A 24,036-nucleotide genomic window follows, 5' to 3' on the forward strand; every position below is an offset into this window, starting at 1 on the left:
ACACATTTTCAATTAATGTATAAATCAGATCAATGTATAGTTTATCTGGTTTAAACTGTACTTTAACATGGTATATGTAATAGGCAAAATACTTGTAAAGTTTGAATTGTAGGTAAGTTTATTCATCTCCAGCCTATAACCTGAGTATCTCTCTATCTCTCTATCGCTCTCTGTTCAGTTTCCACAAAAGAAAGCAGATCTTACTCTGAGTAGTATTGTGTGTGTATTGTGTATTTAATCAATGCATTCATTTACTGTATAAGATCTACTGCAAGCCCCAGCATGGTGCCCACATGATAAAGGATGGCATACAAGTTAAAGTCTTCAATATAAATGATTTATTTTATTTTCACATTTCAATACATTTGTCTGTCAAACAGCACCTTGTGTTCATACGTGCAAGAAGGAACACATTGGTAATAGTTAAGTTTTCTCGATCATTGCCCTAACACTGCCAATAAAAACATTCATAGCTCTTTGTGACACATGTATTTGGATTTGCACACATTCTACCTGCACGAATGGGAGAGTTGGGCAAGTTCAGGCCTGAGAACTTATTTAATGAAAGACCTGGAGGCTCTGAGTTCTACATTGTCTTCCTTTTTTTGTTGTCATCCCCAAAATTCAAAATACGCAGCCATAATGGCCGAGTGTACAGAGGATCTGGCATACAATACCTGTCTGAGGTAATAAAGGAGACTGGATTGCTGGTTTCACATTTCTTTCTGCAGTTTTTTTTTTGTTTCTTTTGTGAGCTGTTATCTTTTTTTTTCTTTTTCAGCTCATGATTTCTACAGCCATGAGCAACGGGGTTGGGCAGAGTCTCTCGTGCAGGTCCCTGGGCTGTGTACGAGGGGGTCTGGGTATTTTCAGAGCACTAGGCAACTGAAAACAAGGATTGAGAGGCTACAGTTTCCTTGTGTTGACTTTCACCCATTCACTGAACTTTGATCAACCAAGGCTTATAATTGACCACACTCGTCAATTTCCCCACAACTAATAAAACGTGAAATCCCTGAGGACGCACAGGAATCCTTAGTTTTTCCTGTGAAATGACTCCTTCTGCCTTGTGTGAGAGGTAAAGGCTATTGAAACACACTGCCTTGTAGCATTGATGATAACACATTTTTATGATGTCCTTTAACTGAGAGAAGAAGAAAAAAACTGAACTTTCCTCTCTGGCAAGAATAGAATCATTGTTCTTGTAGAAACAGAAAGGCTGGGCCATCAGACTTCAAAAAGCAAAGGCCTTATTGCATGCAGTAAAAAAAAATAAAGTATGTCAATTTAATAACTGTCAGTTCAGCTTGTGCCAAATAAGAGCTATTTCTTGGCTCTTCTCCAGCAGGTAATAGAATAAGAAACCAGAGAGATAGGCGTGTACCTCGACACACATGTTGCGTGTTTCTAGGCCGGAAGTAGCCGGGGTAGAGTAGTGGTGGATGTTGGTGACTAGGAGAGACTCTTGCTCTTTTTTCTTTGGGAGATACTTGCTGGGCCAAGCTGATTTTGACATCCGTTAGCCTGCCCCTGCAGTCCCACTATTTCAAAGATTATTTTTTAATCAGGGCCAACCTACTCCCCAAGAGCGAACACCACTGTGATGCACAAGGTAGCATGTGTTCTCTTTCCACAGAGACAGAACTCAAAGTCTTCCTTTCCCCAGCAGATCGGTTTAATGTGTCATCAACACCCTGAGAAGTTCTCACCCTTCTCAGTTATACAGATATCCTTATTGTTTTGTGGTTTGCGCCACCTCGGTACATTTCCAGAGCTGCAGTTTCAGTTCCTTGCGAACCGGATCGTTCAACTCATTTCGGATTCAAACCACGTGTGCACGTTGCTTAGAAACCGCATTTTCGGCGTTCTCAGAACACCAATTCCAGAGCCCGGAACGCACCAAGTCCACACCGGGGGGGAGGCGGGTCAGGCGACTGCGAGGCAAAGTACCGAATATATCCATTCAAAATACGTTACCGTCTAACCAAATCATGATCTTCAATGAATAAGAGCGGACATAGAAAATGTATGTTTGTAAACCCTGCGTTTCAAAACTTGCAAATCCATCTCAGTGTAAGTCCTCACTTTGTTCATGGTATTGGTCTCGTCCCCCGCAGAACTTGAAATCGCTCTGCAGCTTTCGGGTTGTCTGACCCGTTTTCCTGTTTATGCCTTCAGGGGTAAGTCAATGAACCAAAACCAAACCATACCAATAAAATGTGTGCATTTGTCATGAGTATGTCTAGCCTATACGTCTAAATAGGAGTAAGCGAATTATGGGTAGGCACGCCTGTCCTATTATCGGTATAATTTCTGTCCAATTTGAAATAAATGGTGTGGAGATATTGAGATAAGGACTGTAAAAACCGCAATATCTACTTTTTACAACTTTTTGGTATGCGTCTGCGTGTTTATTTAGTCACATGTGTGCGTCCAGTGCGCTGGCCTGCAGACGCAGTCGCGCTGCTCAGACGGGACCCCGGCCTCGGTTGTGCTGCTGTGTGCGCAGAGACCTGGGCCCGGAGGAGCCGCGCATCTCCTCACCGCGCAGCTGCTGTATTTCCTCAGGGGCTGTAAAACAAACACCATTGCATGTCTCTGTTGAGGGTGAAATTAAGACGGGAAACGTGCAACACAGTGACTCCAATCAAGTCTACGACACTGAAATCCCAACTGTATGCATGTGGCCTCCTTCACGACCTTTGACGTGCTGCCGTGCTAGTAAAGGGGGTATTTAACTAGTAAGTTGAACAATTGCAAGTCTACCCTCAAACTGCAGTAAAGATGTAGTCTGCACAATGTATTTTTCAGTGCAGTGTTCTGATATAATCTTCCTTCCCCAGGAATTTATATTGGCCCTACAGAGTTGATGTACAAAGTTGATCTTTCTTTCTTTCTTGCTTGCTTTTTAGCCATGTAGTGGGTTGAAGACTGGGATTGAGCCCACCCAGCAGCTCTTAAAGGTAAGACCTGTTTCAGGGGCCTGTTAAGAGAGACCAAACTATTCACCCAATCTGGCTCTAGGCATGAGTCTTGGATGTGTGTGTCCAGAGCTGTTCCTGCAAGAACCAGGAAGGTTGATCTGACCAGCTGTTAGGACAGCTTTGGGATCTGAATCTGCAGTATGGCGTTGGGTGTTCACACGATGCTTCGGCTTTTCATTGTTCTGCATCGATGTTTGCTTGGCGGGCTGACAGATGTTCTTACACTGAAGACTTCATGCTGATATGAGTGTCATACACATTCTAAATCAAGTCAGCTATAAAGGCTGCTGAATGGGATCTGTGGCACCATTAGCAACTTGTCTTTGTGTGTGTGTGTGTGTGAGCTTCAGTAATTCCCTATTAAGATGCATCCTTGATGACCAACTTGGTCTTCCTAGCACTTCTCTTCTGAAGTTCCGATAAGTGTGAAATGGTGTTTTTATTCTTCCATTTAATTTACCCCCCAACCCCCCCCCTACACGTTTCTCCTCTTCAGAGTTTCCTGTGCACTCTTTTTCCAATTGTTTATGCAGGGCCCCGGCGTCGTCAATGTGTTCAGATTTCCCCGAGAGGAGGAAATGGGAGCGGGAAAATTAACTAAAAACCTGCAGAGTTTCCGTTTCTTCCTTTCCCCCCAAGAAACGAGCCTATATTCAGTGCATGATGTCTTGCCATACCTGTCCCGCCTTCGCTTACAGCTTTTCCAGTCAGTGTTCAAATGCATGCTGGCACTGTCTTGGTCTCTTTTGGATGTGCCCCCCTTCCAGATGCATTGAGTTATTGTGTAATTTACTTAGCATCCTGTTTGCCTTGTAAGAATGCACGCTAGGAAACTTGCACAAGGAGATAATGGAGACGGTTTCACAGCGATGTATCAAACATGGGAGGATAATGAACCAATAACAGTGTTTATTTCCTTTACGGTAATTTGTGGCCCTTTGCTTTTTTTATGATGGGAGGGGGTGGATTTACATCCAGATAAAACACCTTTTTCAGAAGTGAAACAGGAAAGCATGAGCTTATCATTTAGCAGAATTTGTTGCTGGACTTTTGCTTTTTTTGGCTGATTCCTGGAGAAGCTTCCTGATATTCCCCTATTGAGTGACAGTCAGTCTTTGGCGTATTTTGCGTGCCTTTTATTTAATGCAAGCCCAGTTTTGCCACGGTTACATTGCACATGTGGTAATTGAGGTTGAATTTGAATAGCTGTAAGAGATTGCACACTGCAATTCTCTTAATTTTTACATTGCCTAATTTACATATGGTGCTATGTTGTCCTATAGTTATGGAAATATCTTTGTTGTATAGTTCAGAGCAATACGTTTGGACTGATAAAGGTCAATTATGTTAGTCATACCAGCAATCGAAGCAATAATTGACTTTGCTGACGTGAATGACACTGAATGCTCAGTAAAATGTAAATGACCCCTTTATTGTGAGGTTAATGACTTTGGCTAGCTGTTTATGTAGAACATTGTTTTCCAGGAAGCTTCTTCAGGAATAAACATGATAAAAAAAAAAAAAAAAAGATACCTAAATGAGACTAATTTAAATGCTCTGTGTTCCTGACAAACTTAAACAAACATTGCTGTGCCAAACTGTTTTAATATATTTTAAGTTGGTTTGCCTTATTAAATCAATCAATTTACTTCATACAGGTAGAAAAAAATTATAAACAATTTAAATAAATTAATAGGTCATTTCAGACAGATATGGCAATTAATTAGCCAATCACCTAAATATACAGGATGTTTTTGCTGAACTGAGATGCAGCATTGCAGTGTGGAAAGGAGACCCTTTTCACTCAAACCCACTGGATTACATCAGTTGGTTACTTGCCCCATTTTAGGCTCTAAGAGCAGCCTGAACCCCAACCCTACCAACAATTATGCACGTGATCAAAGCTTAAATTATCAGTGCAGCAAGCTTTTTCAACTTGTGTTTTCCACCTGGGAACACATTGGCCCCCTGCTCATTACGGTCTGAAGATATCTTTTCAAGGCGTCTATGCGTGTTAGTGATGAGTCTTCTGAAATGTACCCCTCTGAAGAGAGGAACAGATGAGCAAACTGTAAGAGGGACGTGCTGCTTCACTGCAGTACGATACTGCTTTATGTAATGGCAGCTTGTTACTATACGTCAGAGAGTATCATTGGCTGTTATTGAATCTGTGTAAACTCTGGGCAGCATGCATTTTGATTCAGATTGATCAAACCTTGAACTGAAGTTAAACTCCAAAGTTATGAGCCTGTACAAGCTGCTTGTACCTAATGTTCGGTGTAAAAAGAAACGAAGGACTTTTTGTTACTGTAAAGAAAAAAAACGTATCATTAATTTTCTGCTGAATTCCTTGTAAACCAGGTGAGTCTCGGAGATCTGTCATGCATCGTTGTTTTATTTTGTTCTGTGTTCTTACAAATGGCTGGCTTAATGTTTGACTGAAAGTATGTGGGTGAAAGCCAATAGCATACACTATTCAGAGCACAGTAGCAACATGTTTTGCGTCACTTAGTTTTTAGTTTTATAATAAAGCTCTTACCTGCCAAGGCTTGTTGCATAGAACACCCAGAACCTGTCAAGGTGATGTAATGGAGAAGGGTTTTAAAAGGCAGCAGGCCAGTGTCACATTTCATTTCCTAAGATTGCTGTAGCCACACAGGACTGCGTGAGGAACACGGGAGGTGGATTCTCGTGCAGCCGGTCAATAGGTAACCATGTCTTTGTCCTGCTGTTTGCTTTGATCGGAGATGGTGGGTAACATGTAATTGTTCAAGATTTTTTCTTTTTTTCTTGCGTTAAACATATTGAAAGATTTTAGGGTGTTATGTTCATGAGAGAAATGCCTCGGACGCTTCCTCCTCTGAGCCGGAATACGCCCACACAGACATGCACCATGTTGAAAACGGATTAACTGCGACATCTCTGGTTTTAGCCTTCAGGTGATCCTAGTCCCAAAGACCTAAAAAAAAAAAAAAAAAAAAAAATATATATATATATATATATATGTATTTTTTTTTATTCATACCCCTACTCAATTCTCCCCACATACGGTTCCTTGGCTGGGACCAGACTATTGATTCAGTGTGCGGCAGGATCAATACTATACAAGAGGGTGGCAGCAGGTACTCTGCACAGGAAACCTGGGATGAGAAGAGGTTCCTGGCTGGAAGGCTTAGTGCCGAGTGCCAGAGGCCGTGCTGCGCTGGTGTCCGGATCTCCTCTCCTCTCAGCGTGTAGCCGTAATGATAGGGTGTATTTTACTGCACCTGGAGGGACTGAAAGTGGTGATGCAAGGTGTTACTCCATAGGGATAGTCAAATTACAGATCTGACTGATGACCGGGTTGGGGGGGGGGCAAAACACTGACAACTCGCACCCCCAGGGCAGAATTAGTCTTCCCTCATTACCTTGGGGGGGGGGGGGAAATACTTTCCTTTCTCAGTGAAGCGTGTTAATCTTGTATCGTTTTTCATCCTCCTAGAGGTTAGTTGACTTATATTGTGGGGGTGTTGTCTTTCAAGTCTTTAACAGGTATCTTTCACTGCTTTTTTTTTATGGTGAGTCAGTAACCTTCTGTCGCATCAAAAAAAGGAAAACCAGGGCTACTGAAGTGGAACTTGCTTTTACTGGAGCAATGGGTGGATTCACCTTTCTTTATTGCGTCTTAAAATCCTCAATACGCCCCATTTAGTGGCTATTTTCTGCAGGAGCTCGTATTTTAAGGTGCAGTTGAAGTTAATCGATTCTACAGGCTCAGTGCGCACCGTACCGTCTTGTGATTTGAATCCAATCCCCCATGTACCCCCCATGTGCCCCTCTTAAACTATTTGCAGCCGTGTATTGAGTTACTGCTAATTTTGACTTCTCTATGTAGGTCTGCGAAGCCTTTGATCTCTGGCTTTGGGTGAGACAAAATATTTTAGTGTTGTGATTCGAGTATGCCTTCATCCTAATATTAGACCCACATCTCGCCGAGGGTCAGTAGCTCGAGTCCTACTTTAATCGCGGCAGGTCAGTGAAACCGGCACATTGTCCCACTCCGCAAGGTCTCTTGATGGGGTGGTGTTGTGAGATGTTGTGCAGCATGATATGTTTTTATATGTACATAAAATGAAGCTTTGGTTTATGTTGCATCCAGAATATTCCACAGGTAACCTGAGAAATGAGTGTGCGACAGGCGGGCGTTCGGCACCTGCCATTTGACTGACAGAGCGGAGTTTCCCCTGCAGTGAAGCTTCTTCCGGTTCCCATGGCCGTTATCTATGTATTTAACCTGATTTGCGTTGTATAAAATCGTGGGCAATGTGGCATTACCGACGTGGGCTTTAAGTTTGCAAACAAAGCTAGCTGAGGAAGGCGAGGCACACCTGGCATACTTCGGTAATCCAGCATAAGCAGGTAGATGTAGGCTGTTAAATCCCCAGTACGTGTGCATAATCCCAGTGCTCGGGTTGTGCTTATCTCCTGATGGATGTAGCGGCGGCCTGCCTGCCATGGGGCCTTGCTGGAGACAAAGGAGCGATCCCTATTCTTTGTGTAAATACAATCCTAGTAGTTACAGCTCCCTTGGAGAGGATAGGATGCAGGGTTCAGCACGGGCAGAGCAGGTGCAGCGAGAAGGGAGAGGCGTCTGGGTTCAGTATGGACCTGACGAAAGGAAGGGCTTGGCGGGGCACAGCTTGCTCCCGTTCTTCGCCCTCACCGTTTACTTCTTAATCTGTCACCTCTGGGATCGGCAGTGGTTTCTCAGGTTTCCGTTGTCCCCGTCGCCGCATACCAACTGGGCTACAGTGGTTCCCATGCAGTGGCAGCTGTTGTGCGCCTTAATTAAATTTTGTTGAGGAATGCAGCAGGATTTGTTAAGACGGAACCCCCACCTCTCTCCTGCACACACACTCACAATTGTAATTCATGGTTAGTGTGAGGCCGTAAGGTTCATATGTGTGCATGTGAAAGAGGTTTCAATTAAACTGCCCTTCTGTATTTCATGTATTTGTCTCTCCCCCCTTGCCGCTGATGTTTGGCATTCTGTGCCTCAGATTTGGGGGTCTTCATTATAAAGGTAGTGTGTAAATCTACCCTAACCTTTGACAGGATGTTACTATTACACACCGTAAATTACCCTGGATTAAAAAGACAACATTAGGCCTAACCTACCAATCACACACATTGGCCACTTTGTTTGCTCAAGCCTTCTTGTGTTGGTACAGATGTTAAGAACAATCCAGGCCTTTAATATATCTGGGTCTGACGACTTGTTGTAGTCTGTGTCTGCAGGTTCAGAGCAGCGATCTTTGGTCTTTTTGTTTTGTCAGTTAGTCATAGATTTACAAAGATGTTTTAAAACATTTAAACTTTTACTTTACTGAAACAGGTCCCAACGAATTCGGGGTGGAGGCCTAACAATGACGTGGAGAATTTATTGTTGGTACCGGTATACTTGCATGAGTACAGACTCGGACCATTTTACTTGGTGATGTCACTGTACGCTGACTCAGACCGTTGCTGTAGCATGCAGTCTTGCTGACTGACAGGGATGTGAAATCAAAACAAACGGTGATTTTGAGGATGTCCTGGTAGCTCTGCACAGTACAGTGAAGCAGTGTGCAGTGGCTCTGTGTGCCAGGGGAGCTCAGGTTGACCGCAAACTCTGCCCAGTGTCGTTTAACTGTACAGTGGAGTTGAGAACAATAGGTCATCCTTGAGGGAGTTGGGGTGGGGGGGAGGCTGTGATTTAACAATTGCCACTAGTTGAGACAGGTGGCTCTGTGCGGGGATTGCCTTTGTTTCTGCATCTCTGTTGTGTAGGCTGGATTTACCCCCTAGTCCTGCTGTCTTTGTGCACTTCTCGCATTGTGAGACTGTCAGGATTTTTCCAAGGCTCTCCTCTTTCCTGCTGTTTTTGCTGGTTTGTTTCAGGAAGTGTGCTTTCTTAAAAATACCTCCTTGCAAGATGTTTTTTTTTGGTAACGTTCTGCTGTATGATTTTCACCTTTGCACCCTACCAAACCTCCCCTTGGCTATTTTCGAGCCCTCTCTGCATGTAATACTGATGAGATGTCACATGTTTTTATTTATGTATTAACTATTAAGGGGTTATGTTGTAGGGATTAAGAACTGGCATGGGCTAGGTCACCAATTCTGGCTTCAAACTAGATAAGTACACGTAAAGAATGGACAGACAAAACTGGGGAGAGAAGTAGTCTGGTTCCTTGGTTTAATGTTGCTGCCTGCCTCTATCAATATAGCTTTAAGTATTTTTATTTTTGTATTATCTTAATGAGGTGCATGAAACTCAATTATCTGAAGGCCTGACTTGAAGGGCCGTAACATCTCCCTTTGGTGTAGAACGGTGCTTAATTTTATTGCATTTTTTTAGAAAGTGATTTAAATATTAGGGCCTAAAGCTTCTCTACTGTAGCCCCACATAGTCCTGTGCAGCAGTGAGATCTGTCAGACCTCTGATCGCTCGCTTCAGATGCTGTCTGTGTCCGCGTGGTCTCTGTGCAATAACTCCAGGGCTCTGTGTGCCATATGGGAATTGATTGCCATAGGTCGTCTTCAGCTAATTAGCATTCTCCCCTGGTGCCATGGGCTTCCTTTTGATTAAGCTTTGGACAGTCTTGTCATTTTGCTTGCCTTTCATTTTCTGCACACATGGGTTGAGAGTTTGAACTGTAAACAACTGGAGGAGCTGCTAGCTAATGTGACTTCAGTAATGAAACGGAGAGTGATTAATTAATGAGAAAATATACAGCACTACCTTCTGCTTTTGTTTTGTTTCCCCCCCCCCTCTTAATTACAGTTTTGGAATGAAAATCCAACATGTACTTACAACCTCTTTTGAAGTGGTGGAATACCTGGATTTTGTATTTAATTTTTTATTCTACCTTCTTTCTTTATGCTACCTTTATATGCCTGTATCACACTAAAGCACATTCTGAAGCCATGCCAGTGTGTGCAGGACACTACAGTGGTACGATGTGGGCTTGTTTTGGCATTTATTTTCCTTTAGCCTGACATTGAATGATGGTAGTTAATATTAACCGTGCATTACAGACTCTTGAATGGTTTTGTTTTTCTTAATCTGAATTTGATGAGCAGGCATCTCAGCTGTTTTTTAGCTTGACCAGCAGGACCCAAAGGTCATTTAAACATTTATTACAAAAGCAGGGCTCTGTCCAAGAATAGGGTCTAGTGCTGTGGGCGAATTTGCGGGAACATTGTTACCAACAGTACGGCAGAGATGGTCTGCAATTTACTTCCGTTTGGTTTATCAGATGAGGAACAAGGAAAGACTGGATTTTATGCAAAAACATCAACAACAACAAATAAGGGAAGCAGTGCTGTCCTGTATAAGAGGGTTTTACAAAATGCATGATTCAGCCTATAATATACCCATAAGCAGCCTGCATGCTGACAGATAGAGTGGCCCCTATTCACCACCATTCAAAGATGAACATCAGGGCCCTTGTCCTGCTCTGCTGTGGCGTACCAATCAGCTCTCCCCAAGGCAGGGCTGATTATGCAGTTTTAATATTCATTGGCCAGTGCCAGCTGCAGTTCCTGCATTCGCTCGTGCTCTGGTGCTTCCTGTTTAGATAATGGGGTCTGTGATGGGGTGGGGGGTGGTTTTAAGGCACACTCCAGTTCTGCAGGTGTTTTGCTGCGTTTGAGTTCAAACCATCACCCTTCCTGGGGGGGTTGACCCGCTTTGATCTGCAGCATTCAACTAATCAATATTGTTTAAGCAAATTTGTGCAAGAGGCTAACGTCATGAAGGAACAGTCAAGACGGAGAGATAAGTGCTGATGTTTGTCTGGAAGGGGAGAAACCGAATGCCCACGAGCCAATCTAGAGAGGCAGGGAGAAAATGGTGATCTAAAAAAAAAATTTTTATTAATTTCTTCTTTGATAAAAAGAAAGGGAAGAAAACAGCAGCTGGACCATTTGCACTGTTTCCTAATTTATTCTTCCATTGTCTGACAGCAGCTGCTTTGTCTAATCTCCTCAGACTTGTATTCCTTTATTGGAAAATTGTCTCTATATATCGCACACAATTGGGGTGATTAAAAAATAATGTGGTTTGTCAAGGTACCTTTTAATTCCCCATTAGACTCACAGGCAGTGCTGCTTTATTTCATGAGGTTACAGAAAGTCCTCTGCGCCGATCTAAGAAATGTTTATCAGGAAACATTGATTTTTAGGTCGCAGGCCAGACAGTGTTGCATAACCCATGATAAGTATTCTGTCAATGCAGTCAAGATGCCAATGTTCCTTTGATAAGAATTCCAGTAATATTTATATGTAATCAGGTGTGGAAATATCCTTCGGAGTTGCATGAGACACTAGAAGAGTTCTGTGTTTGCGAAGATGATTGTCATTGAGAGAACACTTTCTTAATGACTTAAAGACCCCATCTGCCAAGTTTGATTTTGGCCCGTAACTCGATCGATTTTAAATTGGTACAGTTCATAAGGATGTTTACCTGCAGGGTTTCAGGGTGCACCTGTACCGGCTTGAGTGTCTGCTCAGTACCGACTCCACGGAGGGTCCTAACAGGATGGGTCCCTGCAAGACCCTGCAGTGCTGAGTTTGCTGCTTTGAAGGGTAGCCTTTAATAAGCTGGTGTGCATACTTGTAGGGCTAGATTGAATAAGAAATGTTCCTATTGGATCCCTCTTTTCTAAAAGGAAAAAAGTTAATTATCACCGCAATATACTCTGCTGAGGGCGTATACAGACATAAACTGCAACTGACTAATTTAGATACGTGATTTAAGTGTATTTATTTTTTTATAAATTACCCAAGTGTCACTGAAGTGTACCAAGGGAGTTGCCAGCTGGCGGTTTCATGGGGAAGTCCTTAAAACTGGTTTTGAAGTGACCCGGGGCAGTTTTGTTTATTTAGTCACTTTGTGTCATACTGTATGAGCCGTTTCTGTGGGGGAACTGTCGTCTGTTGTCTAATGCTGCCTTTATTATTCTCCTGGGCGCATACAGGCAAAACAACAGTCGATTTGTAATGGAAAACTAAATGCAAATAGTCTACGTAACCCGCAGAGTATCATCTTTTGTTGTGTATGTGTTTGTGCATTATTGTGTACTCTTTGCTTTTTTTTTTTTTTTTTTTTTTTCCTTTCTTTAAATAAGATGCACTTTACATGCGGGAAAGTGCCGTGCATTTGTGTGAATGAGTCGCTGCTGCAAGTCTTTCAGGATGATCCCGGACACTCCTGCTGGTTAGAACAGGTGGAATTGAATGCTCGCTGTACTTACTTGAGATCCTCCAAGGCAGATGAGGATCACGTTCGTTTCTGCAGCTTGTCTTGTCAAGGGCGTTTCTTTGAAAAGCTCAAAATTGGTATACTAATGCCTAATATTCATCTTCTCTTTTTTTCTAATGGGTGGATGTGTAACTCATAGCATATGTGTCATCATCCTCGTCCCGGCATGCTGTCGCTGCGCTAGTGGAATGGGGGGTGAGACCTGGTCGTTGTAAGGTAGCAGGAAACGGCACCAAGTTGAAGCCAACTGTTCTATAGTGGTGTGTGCGTGCATTTAAACACTCGATATACAAAGCCACACTATCCAGCTGTCCACAAAAGCATAGTGATTTCGGTTTGCAAAGTAAGCAGCACAGTGTTAGACATCGTGTCATATTTCAGGAGAGGATTTGGTCTCATTTTCTTCGGCACCTGTCTGCCGACTAAACCAAACCGGAGGAAGCAGGACATTTATGTTTAGTGTATATTTGTGTGTACTAATAATACGGCAAGCTGTAACCTTGCAAAGTATGACGGAAGGCATTTTAGCATCTGCAACTAATGCAGCTCGAGACAGGTCTGAGAGGCCACCTCTGTGCTGAAATGAAGGAGAGTGTTTATGCAGAGAAAAATAATCCCCTTGGGTTTACTGTAGTTTAGTGAAGCTCAGTTGTTTTCTTTTGTTAATGGAGGTACATTGAAAGATCCACATTACAAGACTATGCTGTAGGTATCGGCATATTCTGGAGTGAGTTCCAAATGTCTGTATGCAGACTTGTTGAAAATTAGCCTGCTTTTTTTTCATTTTCTTTACTTTTTCCTTCCCCTCCTCCCTTTTCCTTTTCCACACGAGTTGTAAAAGACTGTGTTGAGCTGGAAATGACAAGGGCTGGCCTATGACACAGACTCTGGGAAAGTGCCTCAGGGACAGGCATGCAGACACACACACCCTGAGTCACCCGAGCCCACGTTTCATTCACAGGTAACCCCCTGCCATGTGACTCAAATAACTTCCTGCCTCTACACTGGGGTGGAAGTGCACTGTAGTTGAGCTCTACAACCGGAGTCGCTCCGCTCAGACGCACAGCCTGCCTGCTTGTTTAACTAGGATACAGGAGTGTATTAATGGAGCCGCTTCTGTCTTTACACACACCTCTGAAGACAGTAAGTAGAGCAAATCACTTCACAAAAACAAATAACCAGCCGTCAGCACTTTGAGTAGAGCAGCAGCAGCAGTAGTGTGGAGTTGTGCAGCTTTTGGGTTTAGTGTCGGTGTCTTGTTTATGCTTTTCATTACAGTATGGGATTTAGGTTGCTTTACTTTGGAAAGTTTTTGTGTTTCCAGAGGCTGTACACTGCTTGTGGGGACTTGAATCTCGCAGCTTTGAGCGCCTGTCACTCTGTGTGCGTTCACGGTGTGGAATATATTAAGGCAACGTGTGACAGCTCAACAGATTACACTGCTCCCTTTTAAGACGTGGAGATTAATGCCTGGCTAAAGGGAAACTCGTTTAACCAACAAATACTCGCATGCAATGGTTTAGGTTTTGGTTTTCTTCTTGTTCAAATGGAAATTTCCATCTGTAATTTCTGTATAATTATAGTATTTGACAAACAACTTTTTAAATCAAAGTATTTCTTGATTGCTCACAGTCTTTTTTAAACACTATGAATGTTAAGCTGGGGAGTTTTAAGTCGGTAAAGTGGTTCCTTTTGTTACTAGTGACGCAGGTATGTGTGATCTTGACTGGCCAAGTCAAATGCGTTTGCAAAGACGAGTCTACATATGGTAGAGCTGAATGGTCAGGTTAATCTATACGCCAAGCATGAAAATATATTCCATGTCCCCTGCCGGTTCATGCGTAAGTATAAAATACTGACAAGTGCCTGGAGGTGATAAGATTCTCTAGACTTTGATGGTCTTCTGATGAAATCCCCGTTCAAAGTTAATGTTTCTTGTAGATTAGCTTCACTGTCTGAGGTAATATGCCACACTAACTGTGTGCAAAGTTTTGCCAGGAGTTCTTCTGAGAACACTGAGAGTGAAAGACGCTCCGGGTGGCAAGATATTTATAGCTATAGAGAGTTTAAAATATTGAGACATCAAAGTTGGCCTTGGGCAACTCTTCATTCCCAGGATGTTGACAGTTGTTTCAGTGGGACTTGGCGATTCTTTAGATACCGTTTGATAATGCATTCTTAAGAACAAGCCGTTTTATTTTTGAAATACCTGTATTGAAAGATTGAGATTGAGATTAGTGTGTTGACCAAGAATTTGACTGCTGAAGAGTGTGAATTTATTTTTATTTTTGACTTGGTACAGGTTTACCTCTGTACAATGGTCCTGCAATATCTATTTCACACACACAAGGTACAGTCAGCTGTGTTGTACAACAGGGCTTTTCTCAGGGACAATTCAAAGAGGATTGTTTGTTGTCGGAAGGGCTCTCGGTAATGGTTACGCATTTCAGGGGAATTGTAATGCAAGAGTTTGTGGCCCTCCAATTGAGACTTCCACCTGTAATTTAAAGTAGTACTTTAATGGTAGGACTTCTCTCATTTATCAGCGCTGGGCCTGCTGTGAAGTAGTCTCTCAGTGTAGCTGGAAGAAGCTGAAAGTTGGAACAATACTTGTGATGAAAGTGTTTTAGCCTGTGATTACTGGAAGTGAAATACAGGCTTAGGCTGCTGTGGCATTTAAAACCACACAATTCATCGCTCCCAAACATGAATCTTCAAAATATAATGCATTTTTAATGGTGCATGAAACTGCATCCTCCCTTATCTCAGAATGTAAGAAATGCGACTAGCATGTTGCACAAGGAAATTTGAGCTTTCCTGGATCTCTAGCACTTCACATTGTAGGTGACTTGTAAGGCATGAGAGCAATGCTTGCAATGCATTTGTGTGGCTGTGAAACGGCCGTGGGAAACTCTCCTCCCCACAGACATGCAGAGTTTTACCTGCACAAGTAGACAAATAGGCTATGACTGTTTATTTAGGTTTCCTCGTGCCTATGCAATCTCTCCTTGTGATTAAGCTACCTGCCTTTGGCCTAGTGATTTGATTATCTCGGACAATCTTTTGTACAATACAGTGTGGCAGTGTTGTAATTAAGGCTATCAGTTACTGTCAGAGAGAACTTCTGTGACGGGAAGAGGGGGAAAGCCACTGCTGTGCACGTGGAGCACCGGCCATTTAGCCTGTCCAGGGGGCATGAAGGCAGATGCTTTGTTTTGGTGTGAAAAAGGATGCCGCTTATCTTTTACACTCTTGCAATCAGGTTTCATTGTTGATTTTGGTCTGCTGAGGGGGAAGGGGTTTCACTGACCTCCTCTGGGTGTCTCTGGGACTGCAGCCTGCGCCAGATCCCTGTGTTCTCCAGCTTCTGCCTCGCAGCTCCTGTCTGGACGCAGAGAGGGAACAGTTCAGTTGTGTTTACGCAGCAGTCGTCCCACACAGATTGTCGTGTGTGTAGCACTCATCCCTGTTGGCCTTGCAGTTGGTCACATGAGCGAACCCCATTACAGTGCTTGCACTAGACAGCCACTGTGGATTTCTCCACGGGCACAGCTAGGCACCTCTACATTTGTGGTCCTTCAAGTGCCGCCAACTGAAATAAAACAACAAACGGGCGCCGTTGCTTTTCTCCCATTCAATACTTGGATGTTGCCTTTTTGTGTGCAGCGTTCTCATGAAAAATGAATGCGCCTCCATTGAACAAATCTGACATTGTAATCATAGTTGGGTGGAGTACTTGCACCCACACATGATTACAGCAAGGAATTTGCATCACTTTTTCGGTTTTTCTCTCTCTCTCTCTAATTGTGATAAGCTACACAGTTCAGAGCTGAAGCCACTGCCCACAACTTAAACTAAAGGCAGCCGGCGCAGTGTAAATCCAGATGAATTTAGTGGTACATAGTTTTGTGAAGGATTATTTTATTTGTCTGCAGAACAGGCAACCTGCTAAATGTTGCCTTTAGGGAAAGACCAAGCCGCCCAAAGTGAAGGACAGATATGCCTCAGTATTTAGCCTTTTGTGTGTAGTGTGTATCTCTGCAGATACAGCCCACCTCTTTTCAAGGAGATACTTGATGCCATGAGTGAATTAAACTTATTTCTAATGGTGTATTTGCATTCTACATATGAGCTTATTGTGGTTTACATGGCAAATTCCTTTTGATTTTTGTAATTTTATCCCATGCTTAGACTACATAAGGACTAGGACTAAGAAAATACAGTAAGATAATCACTACATGTTACCCACTGCAAAAGTTGGTATTAAGAAATAAACTTCGCTTCAGACATGTAATACTCTATAAGGTGAACCCTTGTGCTTGTATTTGTAACTGGACACTTTTGACTCTCTTTGCTTTGTGGTGGTTGGTGTTGCCAGTGTTCACCTGGGCAGCTGTGGCACTGGGGTGCGGGGGACGTGTGGGATGCCACATTCCAGCCTATTGTGTTTCTCTGTGCTGTAAAAGGTTGTATCAACACAGTGAGGGAAGGACAATGTGCCGTGCTTCTGATGGAATTGGAAGAATTTAACTGCTATTTTTTTTTAATTGCATGCTCCAAAATGGACTTAAATACAAACTAACAACCACGACTAAAAAAAAAAACATACTTGAATTTCAGGAAAATATATATAGGATTCTGTTGTAGCCTGCATTCTGAATTCAGCTGGAAATGCGGAGAGATGAATATTTTAACACAGGTCTGGTACCAAACAAATGTTTTATTGATAACAAGATGTAATTAATGCCTTTGTGTGCACATAGCTGTTGCTTTTTGAGCGGATCACTGCAGTTGCTTGCCAGAACTAGATCTGTGGATTTTGAAAGTGAAACTTGTAGGTCAAAAACTGTTGTTTTTTTAACTCCCCCTTTTTTAATGAGCATGTTTTTATCCTTTTGTTTTTTGATCTGGCATCAAAATATACACAGCTATTCAAAAACTAAAGCTAAAGCAAATGCCAAAGCTTCAGAGAGGCTTCGTCAAACGGCTGCCTCTTGCCTGTTTGACAAGGGGTTAAAAAGATGGTGTGTGTATATATACATATGTGTGTGTGTGTGTATGTATGTGTGTGTGTATATGTATGTATGTGTGTGTGTGTGTGTGTGTGTGTGTATATATATATATATATATATAATAATTTTTTTTTTTGCAATAGAGAAGTCTTGGTGCTAGATAGTCCAGTCGGCAGTACATATCCTGACTTGTTTCTGTTGAGTATTAGCTACATTTGGCTTTGTTTGCAGGTGGCTTAAATAATTTGGCAGGTTATACATGTATTAAAAAAAAAAGCATAATCTTAATCTCCAAATTATTATGCTTATTTATTGCAGTTAAAATGTAGGCAGGGCTTGTTGAGCTAGTTCTCCTGAGAATGTCAGTTTTTAAAAAAGACTATAAAAAGATCAATTAAAATAAATGAAGGAAATGGAATGGTTGCATGTCTGATGTAATCAATGGTTCGTTTAGTGTAACAGTAGTGTTTTCCAACCAAAATCTAGTTTGACATTGGAAGTGGAGTAATGTATTATTACTATTACTGGTCTTGGGAAAATTGCTATTGTTTCTGTATGAGGTAAATAATTTGACTTCAGTAGTGGATGGAGGTACTGTGAGGGATTAGGAAAGGAGGGTTTAACACTGTGTGCACTCAGCAAATAACCTAAGCAGGATTTGGGGAGTTATAAAATAGTCCTACATATCAATCTGCCCTGATCTTTCTGTGCGATTGATTTAGTAAATTGGAGGCAGTGATGAATCTATATATATATATATATTCAGCCCAGAGAACTCCCTTTATTATAGGCACAGTGCTTGATGAAACTCAGTGGCAGCATATGAGGAACCACTTTTTTTTTCTTCTTCTTTTTTCTTTATCCGTTCAAAGAATTTCATTTGAATGAAAATTCAGTGGGAGTGTTTGTTGTCAGTGGGGTGGGGGGGGGGGGGGCGGTTATTTGTCAAAACGCTCTCTGCTGCAGCCAATGAATGGGCTTCCCCAACCCCCAGCCTTCCTTTCAGAGGCCCTGTGCTCCACTGGGATTGGCTGCTGAGCCTAAGCTTCTGGGAGGACTGGGGGAAGGGGAGTGGCCAGCTCCAAATATTAAAGCAGGCTTGCCCCTCTGTGGGCTTTAGTGCTTTGTTGATGTTGCGCTTACAGCTCAGTGCTGACTGCTGAGCCTCAACTGTGACTGATAGTCGCCTTTACTTTCTTTCAGGAGTTTTCAGCCTGTGGAACTACAGGAGCAAGAGTCCAGTGACTGACAGTGGAGAGCAGGGGCTGCATTCAGCGAGGCGGATCGGCTTGGACTTCGCACCCTCTCTCTCTGACGAGTTGTCCAGCTCTTTTTAAAGGAGCTGCCGTTAACCTCTGGTGGCTTCTCCATTGAGGCGGACTGATATGGAATGTGACCCCTGACACAATCCGGTGGGTGTCTTCTGAATAAAGAAGAAGCTACATACAAAGGCTGAAAGGAGTGAGCCAACTTATTTAAAAAAAAAAAAGGCTTTGAACAACAATAGAGAGGAGGTGGGAGAAGAAGAAGAAAAGACTTTGCCTGTTCAGTATGCCCGTTGAAACTTTGCAGCCAGACAGAATGGTCAAGCAAGTGTCGTCTGGCGCAACTTTCACCTCTGCCATGCCCTTCCGCATCCTCAACAAGGGGCCCGAGTATTTCCGGCGGCAGCTAGAGCCCAACTCCAAGAAGCCCAGCGCGGTGGAGAGGCTGGAGGCCGACAAAGCCAAGTACGTCAAGAGCCAGCAGGTGGCCAGCACCAAGCAGGAGCCCGTCAAGCCGCCCCTGATCAAGAAGCCGCTGATGTCCCCGGGGTTCCTGCGCACCATCAACACCCCCACGCGGAAGACGCCCCTGGCCCTGCGGCGGGGGGAGGCATGCAGCCGGAGAGGCGCCCTGAACATCGAGATCCTCAACAACCTCATCAACATCTGTGACAGCCCCTTGTCCTCCTCCTCGCCCTCGCCCGCGCCCTCCCCCAAGCCAGCGCCCGAGAACAACGCTCCCTCGCCCCGCGCCAAGCGGAGGGACCAGAACTCCCGGCCACAGGAGCAGATCCACAGCGCGGCCCACCTGTCCGGCAGCTACTGCAACCTGTCCAAGAGCAGCCCGAACACGGTGACGGTGCGCAGGGTGGACGTCCGGCCCAACGCCGTGCAGCAGCCGCAGCTCAAACCCCAGCAGCCGCAGGCACAGCTGCCGCAGAAGGCCCAGCCGCAGAAGGCCCAGCCGCAGACCCCCTCGCTCCTGCAACACTGCCGCCAGCCCAGCCCCCTAGTGTGCACCCTCATGCCCCCCCCGTCGCCCGCCTTCACCCGCATCTCGTCCGCCAGCTCCCGCAGCTCACGTAAGGACGGCAGCGGGCGCAAGCAGCCCTCCCTGCACCGCTCCAAATCGGACCTGAGCGACCGCTACTCCAGGGCCACGGCTGACCTGGAGCGCTTCTTCAACTACTGCGGCCTGGACCCCGACGAGATCGACAACATCGGGATGGAGCGCTTCGCCCGGGCCACCTCAGACATCGTCTCCATCTCCAAGCTCCACAGCGTCAGCACCCCGAGCTCTGAGTGTGCCCGCTCCCAGCACAGCCGGCACACGGAGGAGGCCCCCAGTGAGCGTGTCCCCTACGGCATCTCCATCATCGAGAGAAACGCGCGGGTCATCAAGTGGCTGTACGGCATCCGGCAAGCTCGGGACACGCAGAAAGTGTCCAACGTGTAGCGGCATCAAGAAGAATAAGGACTGGAAAGACTTTGCCTGCCTTTTTGTTAGTTATTTATTAAGAGAAATCTGAAACACTCAAAGGTGTTTAATTTAGTTTTTTGTATTTATGTTGCAAGAGAAGTCCTTTCTCTTTGCTTCATTTTTTTTTTTTTTTTTTCTGGAGGAGGACAATAATAAAAATACATTTCGGCAAATGAAGCGACATCAGAACTTTCCCAGCAGGTAAAGGGTCAGGTTAAACATTTACAGCAATGAAAGACTAACAGCTTGCTTCATTTAGAAGAAATTGAGAAAACAAAACGCAGGAATCCTGAATCCTGGAGTTTGAAATACTGCTGTCCGTGCAGTTCTACAGGTACTGTGTCAAAATATAATCGCTGAAAGGGGACTGAAACACGTGATCTATAGGATCTGAAATGAAACAGTTTGCCTAAGAAGTGATAACTAGATTTATCCAGGGGGGTTGCGGGGGGCTACCACTTTACAGAACACGACTGTGGGTGTAGTTTAACCCATCGCACCCTGGCTGAACGATGTAGAATGACAGTGTAACACATGCAGATTACTGTGTACTGATTTGATTATGCAGTTGAGGTGGGGGGTGATACTGTGAAAAATAACTGAGATGGGAGGGAGGGGGTGATGCCAAGAAGCAAACAAAAACTGCTTCAACTAACTACTGATCTCACTGGACTGGTAATTCAATTGCCTTTGCGGTAGATTTGTGTGTATACTGTGTGTGTGCTGGCAAAATGTGCGATTTAAGCTCTGAACAAAGGACTAGATCACATCTGTCCGTACTGTCAATTTGCAGCAGTCTTTGTTTAAAAATATAATAATGAGAACATAATTTATACAGGGTTGCATCTACACTGCTTTTTTTGTGTCCAGTTTACTTTTCATTGATTGACCAAGCTTGTAAATGTCAGTTTCGTGGTGATAAGCAGGTGGCTAATGTAAGTATGTATGAGGGGGGTTTTGTGTAAGTGTCATGTGTCAGGAGAGGAGTTTTCCCAGATACTCTGACAGGGGAGCAGTTTGCCTCCCTGTCCCTGTGAATGGAGTATGAAAATCAGATTAGGTGCTCAGATGTATGCGGAGAAAGACAAAGAGATTTGTTAACGTGCAAAGATGAGGAAAACAAAGAGAAGGAAAAGTTGCTATGCAGAAGGAAGGTTGGATAATGTTTTGTTTGGTTAAGCTAATGGTTACAATCATTTTTATTTATTATGAATTGTATGTACATTTCTGCTGTAAAACTTTTTTGCCGAGATCTTTTTTTTGTGAGTAGAAGTTGCTTTAATGGTTTTTAAACGCACAAAAATCATGCGCGTTTTACTGACATGCAGTGAAATGCAACCCTGAAGATGTTCGCATGTGCACAGCCACCACTGAGGAGTCCATGTGTCCTCTCAGTACTGCTGGCAACTGCTGTATTTCCAAAAAAATATATATCGCACTGCTGAATCGGCAAATCCCCCAGATTCTCACGTGGCAATTTTCATATTTTCCACTCCTTGGTTCGGTTTCATTTGAAAATTATAGCGTTTGTAATTGTGCTATTGATTTGTGTCTGGTAAAAGATCGGTTATTAAAGCACATCTGTGTCAGTTTAACATGTCATTAAAAAAACTGTCTTGAAAAAATCACTTCAGCTTCTGTCTGCTTATTGGATTGGATTTAGTTTGTAACTGAAAGAAGCTGCATGTTCCTCTCTTTCCCCTGTGTATTTCTTTGGATGTGATTTGGTAAGGTACGATGACTCATTTTGTTGTTAACAAACGCAAACCCCCATAGTCTACTAATTTGTGAACTCTAAATACCTGGAACGATGTGTCAAGGCAGCTGTGAAGAGGTTGTGAATGCGACTGCATTATGTGCAAGCTGGCAGACCCACAATACAGTGCTTCATCAGGCTGTACTTAGTTTCATCAAAGGAGGTAGACCAGCGTTGCCTTCTCCACAAAGATGTGCAGAATCCAAACCCTCGCATGGAAAGGGTTTGATCAAAGATGTTGGTCTTTTGCATTTCTTAATTTTTTTTGGTTGAAACCAACATTTCAAGGGGTTGGAAGGCAAATCGACCCATGAAAAGAGCCAGGCAGCGCTCTGTGGGGAAACATGACACATTGTGTACGATTGCTGTGATTAAATGCATATTTCAATAGCAGTATTGTCCTAATTTGCCAACACTGCATTTTGTGATAAGCCTGCAAACAATATTTGTATAAGGAGTGAAAGATTACTGCGAGTACAAGCACAGTTTTATTCAATACTTTCCTTGAATATCCAGCAGCAATAGTTATTTATTTATTTCCATGTTTTGACATGCATTAACACAGAGAGCCCAAGTCTATGTTCACTTGAGACTCCGCACCTGGGCTTGCAGCAAAACCTGAACTGAGAGCGCCTGCTTCCGACCGCTGACACGACACGCACGCCATGCGGCCTCCGCTGCAGTTCGCCTCGGTGTTACAGCTGATTACTGCGACAGATGTAGTTAGACGGCGTCAATCCAATGAATTATTGAAATAACCCCTTTTCACTATAAAAAATGCAAATGTTAGTGAACCACTACAGGAGTCTCATTGAGAGGCGGCCAGAAGTTTGTTCGAAAGGAATGCGTTGCTTCTGCTAGAGCACTTCCTGGGATGGCTGTGATCCAGCAGTGGGGACCATCAGCTGTGGTTTCTATTGGTGCCAGTTGTTCCTCAATGAAACATTTCTTTAAGAGATGCTCAACTGGCCCAGTTACTGAGCTTCATTATAAATCTCTAGACACCCGTCTCGCTGGTAGCCAGAAGTACACAGTTAACATTAAAGCAAAGGCCATTTCACCTTGCCTTCTAAAACTTGACAACTTTGTTGCATTTATTTATTCTGTTCAAATTGAGTTGTTTAGTTTTTTAATGAGTGTAAAATAATATAATTCCCATGAAAAGCAGCTTCTTATTGACCTTATTTTCCAGGTTTTGTTGTGAGGTAATCTGGGTCAGCGGGGAACGCAATTATCTTGTTCCAACAGGGCAAGAGGAGAACCCAAACTCTGATCGGAAACGATATCTGCACAAAATGAAAGGCCAAAACAATCCTGGACCATATCTGAAGCCTAAGCACTGCCACAGAGTCTCTTTTCCTTTTTGTGTGTGTGTGGAAGGGCAACCAAATCTCACAGTTTTGAGCACTGATAACACAGTCCTGAGTCGGGACCTTGAGCTGTTTTTCAGTTGCTTATTGCCTCAGTTCTCCAGGCTCAATTTGCATTTTCTATTTCTTTTGCAAGATCTGGTGTTAAGCAACACAACACAAGTAGCCAGCTTAACATGCGTAATATCCTCAGCCCTGGCTATTAACACAACTTTTCCCCTCACCATAAATTGGTCTATTTAACCAGGCTTTCCTTAACAACTGGATGCCTTCTGTGTAAGATGATCTAATGTGCACAAAGCGTGGCAAGACTAACTGGATGATGACACACACGGGTTATCAATCAAATGCTTCTGGGTGGAAAATCACACATGAAAGAATCATTCTGCATTCAGTGCAACACTAAACATATGAACATGGAAAGCTGCTTAGATTTAGGCTAAAGGACAGATGGGATCCCTTGGGAGAGGATTTTCTTTGGTCTTACACTTGCCTATTGCACAGCCGGCAGTTTCCCACTTGCGTGGTTTGATTCACTCTAATGCCTCGCTGGATGTTGCAGTCACAGTAAGGAAGTTGGAGTGTGTGGTTAATATGACTACGGCACGCTAAAGTGTGACTTAATTGTGTTACAGTGCATCCTGGCATTGCATAATCTGAGCATGTGGTTTTACAGGAAAGCTATACACCGATCAGCCATAACATTATGACCACTGACAGGTGAAGTGAGTAACACTGATAATCTCGTTATCATGGCACTGTCAGTGGGTGGGATATATTAGGCAGCAAGTGAACATTTTGTCCTCAAAGTTGATGTGTTAGAAGCAGGGAAAATGGGCAAGCGTAAGGATGAGCGACTTTGACAAGGGCCAAATTGTGATGG

The 24,036-nt window shown here is 43.5% G+C and overlaps 1 protein-coding gene across 5 annotated transcripts; it reads left to right on the forward strand.

The window, feature by feature from the left end:
• Positions 1-2,095: 2,095 nt before the first annotated feature.
• On the forward strand, positions 2,096-21,655 carry LOC136748481 (protein FAM110A). 5 transcript variants are annotated; one of them, XM_066702247.1, is made up of 3 exons: positions 2,096-2,180; positions 2,913-2,963; positions 18,486-21,655. In XM_066702247.1, the coding sequence occupies exon 3, from the start codon at positions 18,834-18,836 to the stop codon at positions 20,001-20,003; it is 1,170 nt and encodes a 389-aa protein (XP_066558344.1). In that variant the 5' UTR covers positions 2,096-2,180; positions 2,913-2,963; positions 18,486-18,833; the 3' UTR covers positions 20,004-21,655. The 5 variants fall into 5 exon arrangements, with proteins under 5 accessions (XP_066558344.1, XP_066558345.1, XP_066558349.1 ...); XM_066702248.1 differs by lacking the exon at positions 2,096-2,180 and adding an exon at positions 2,214-2,741; XM_066702252.1 differs by lacking the exons at positions 2,096-2,180; positions 2,913-2,963 and adding an exon at positions 5,576-5,734.
• The last annotated feature ends 2,381 nt before the right edge of the window (positions 21,656-24,036 follow it).

Source organism: Amia ocellicauda, chromosome 4, assembly GCF_036373705.1.
Source record: "Amia ocellicauda isolate fAmiCal2 chromosome 4, fAmiCal2.hap1, whole genome shotgun sequence".
Classification (NCBI taxonomy): domain Eukaryota; kingdom Metazoa; phylum Chordata; class Actinopteri; order Amiiformes; family Amiidae; genus Amia; species Amia ocellicauda.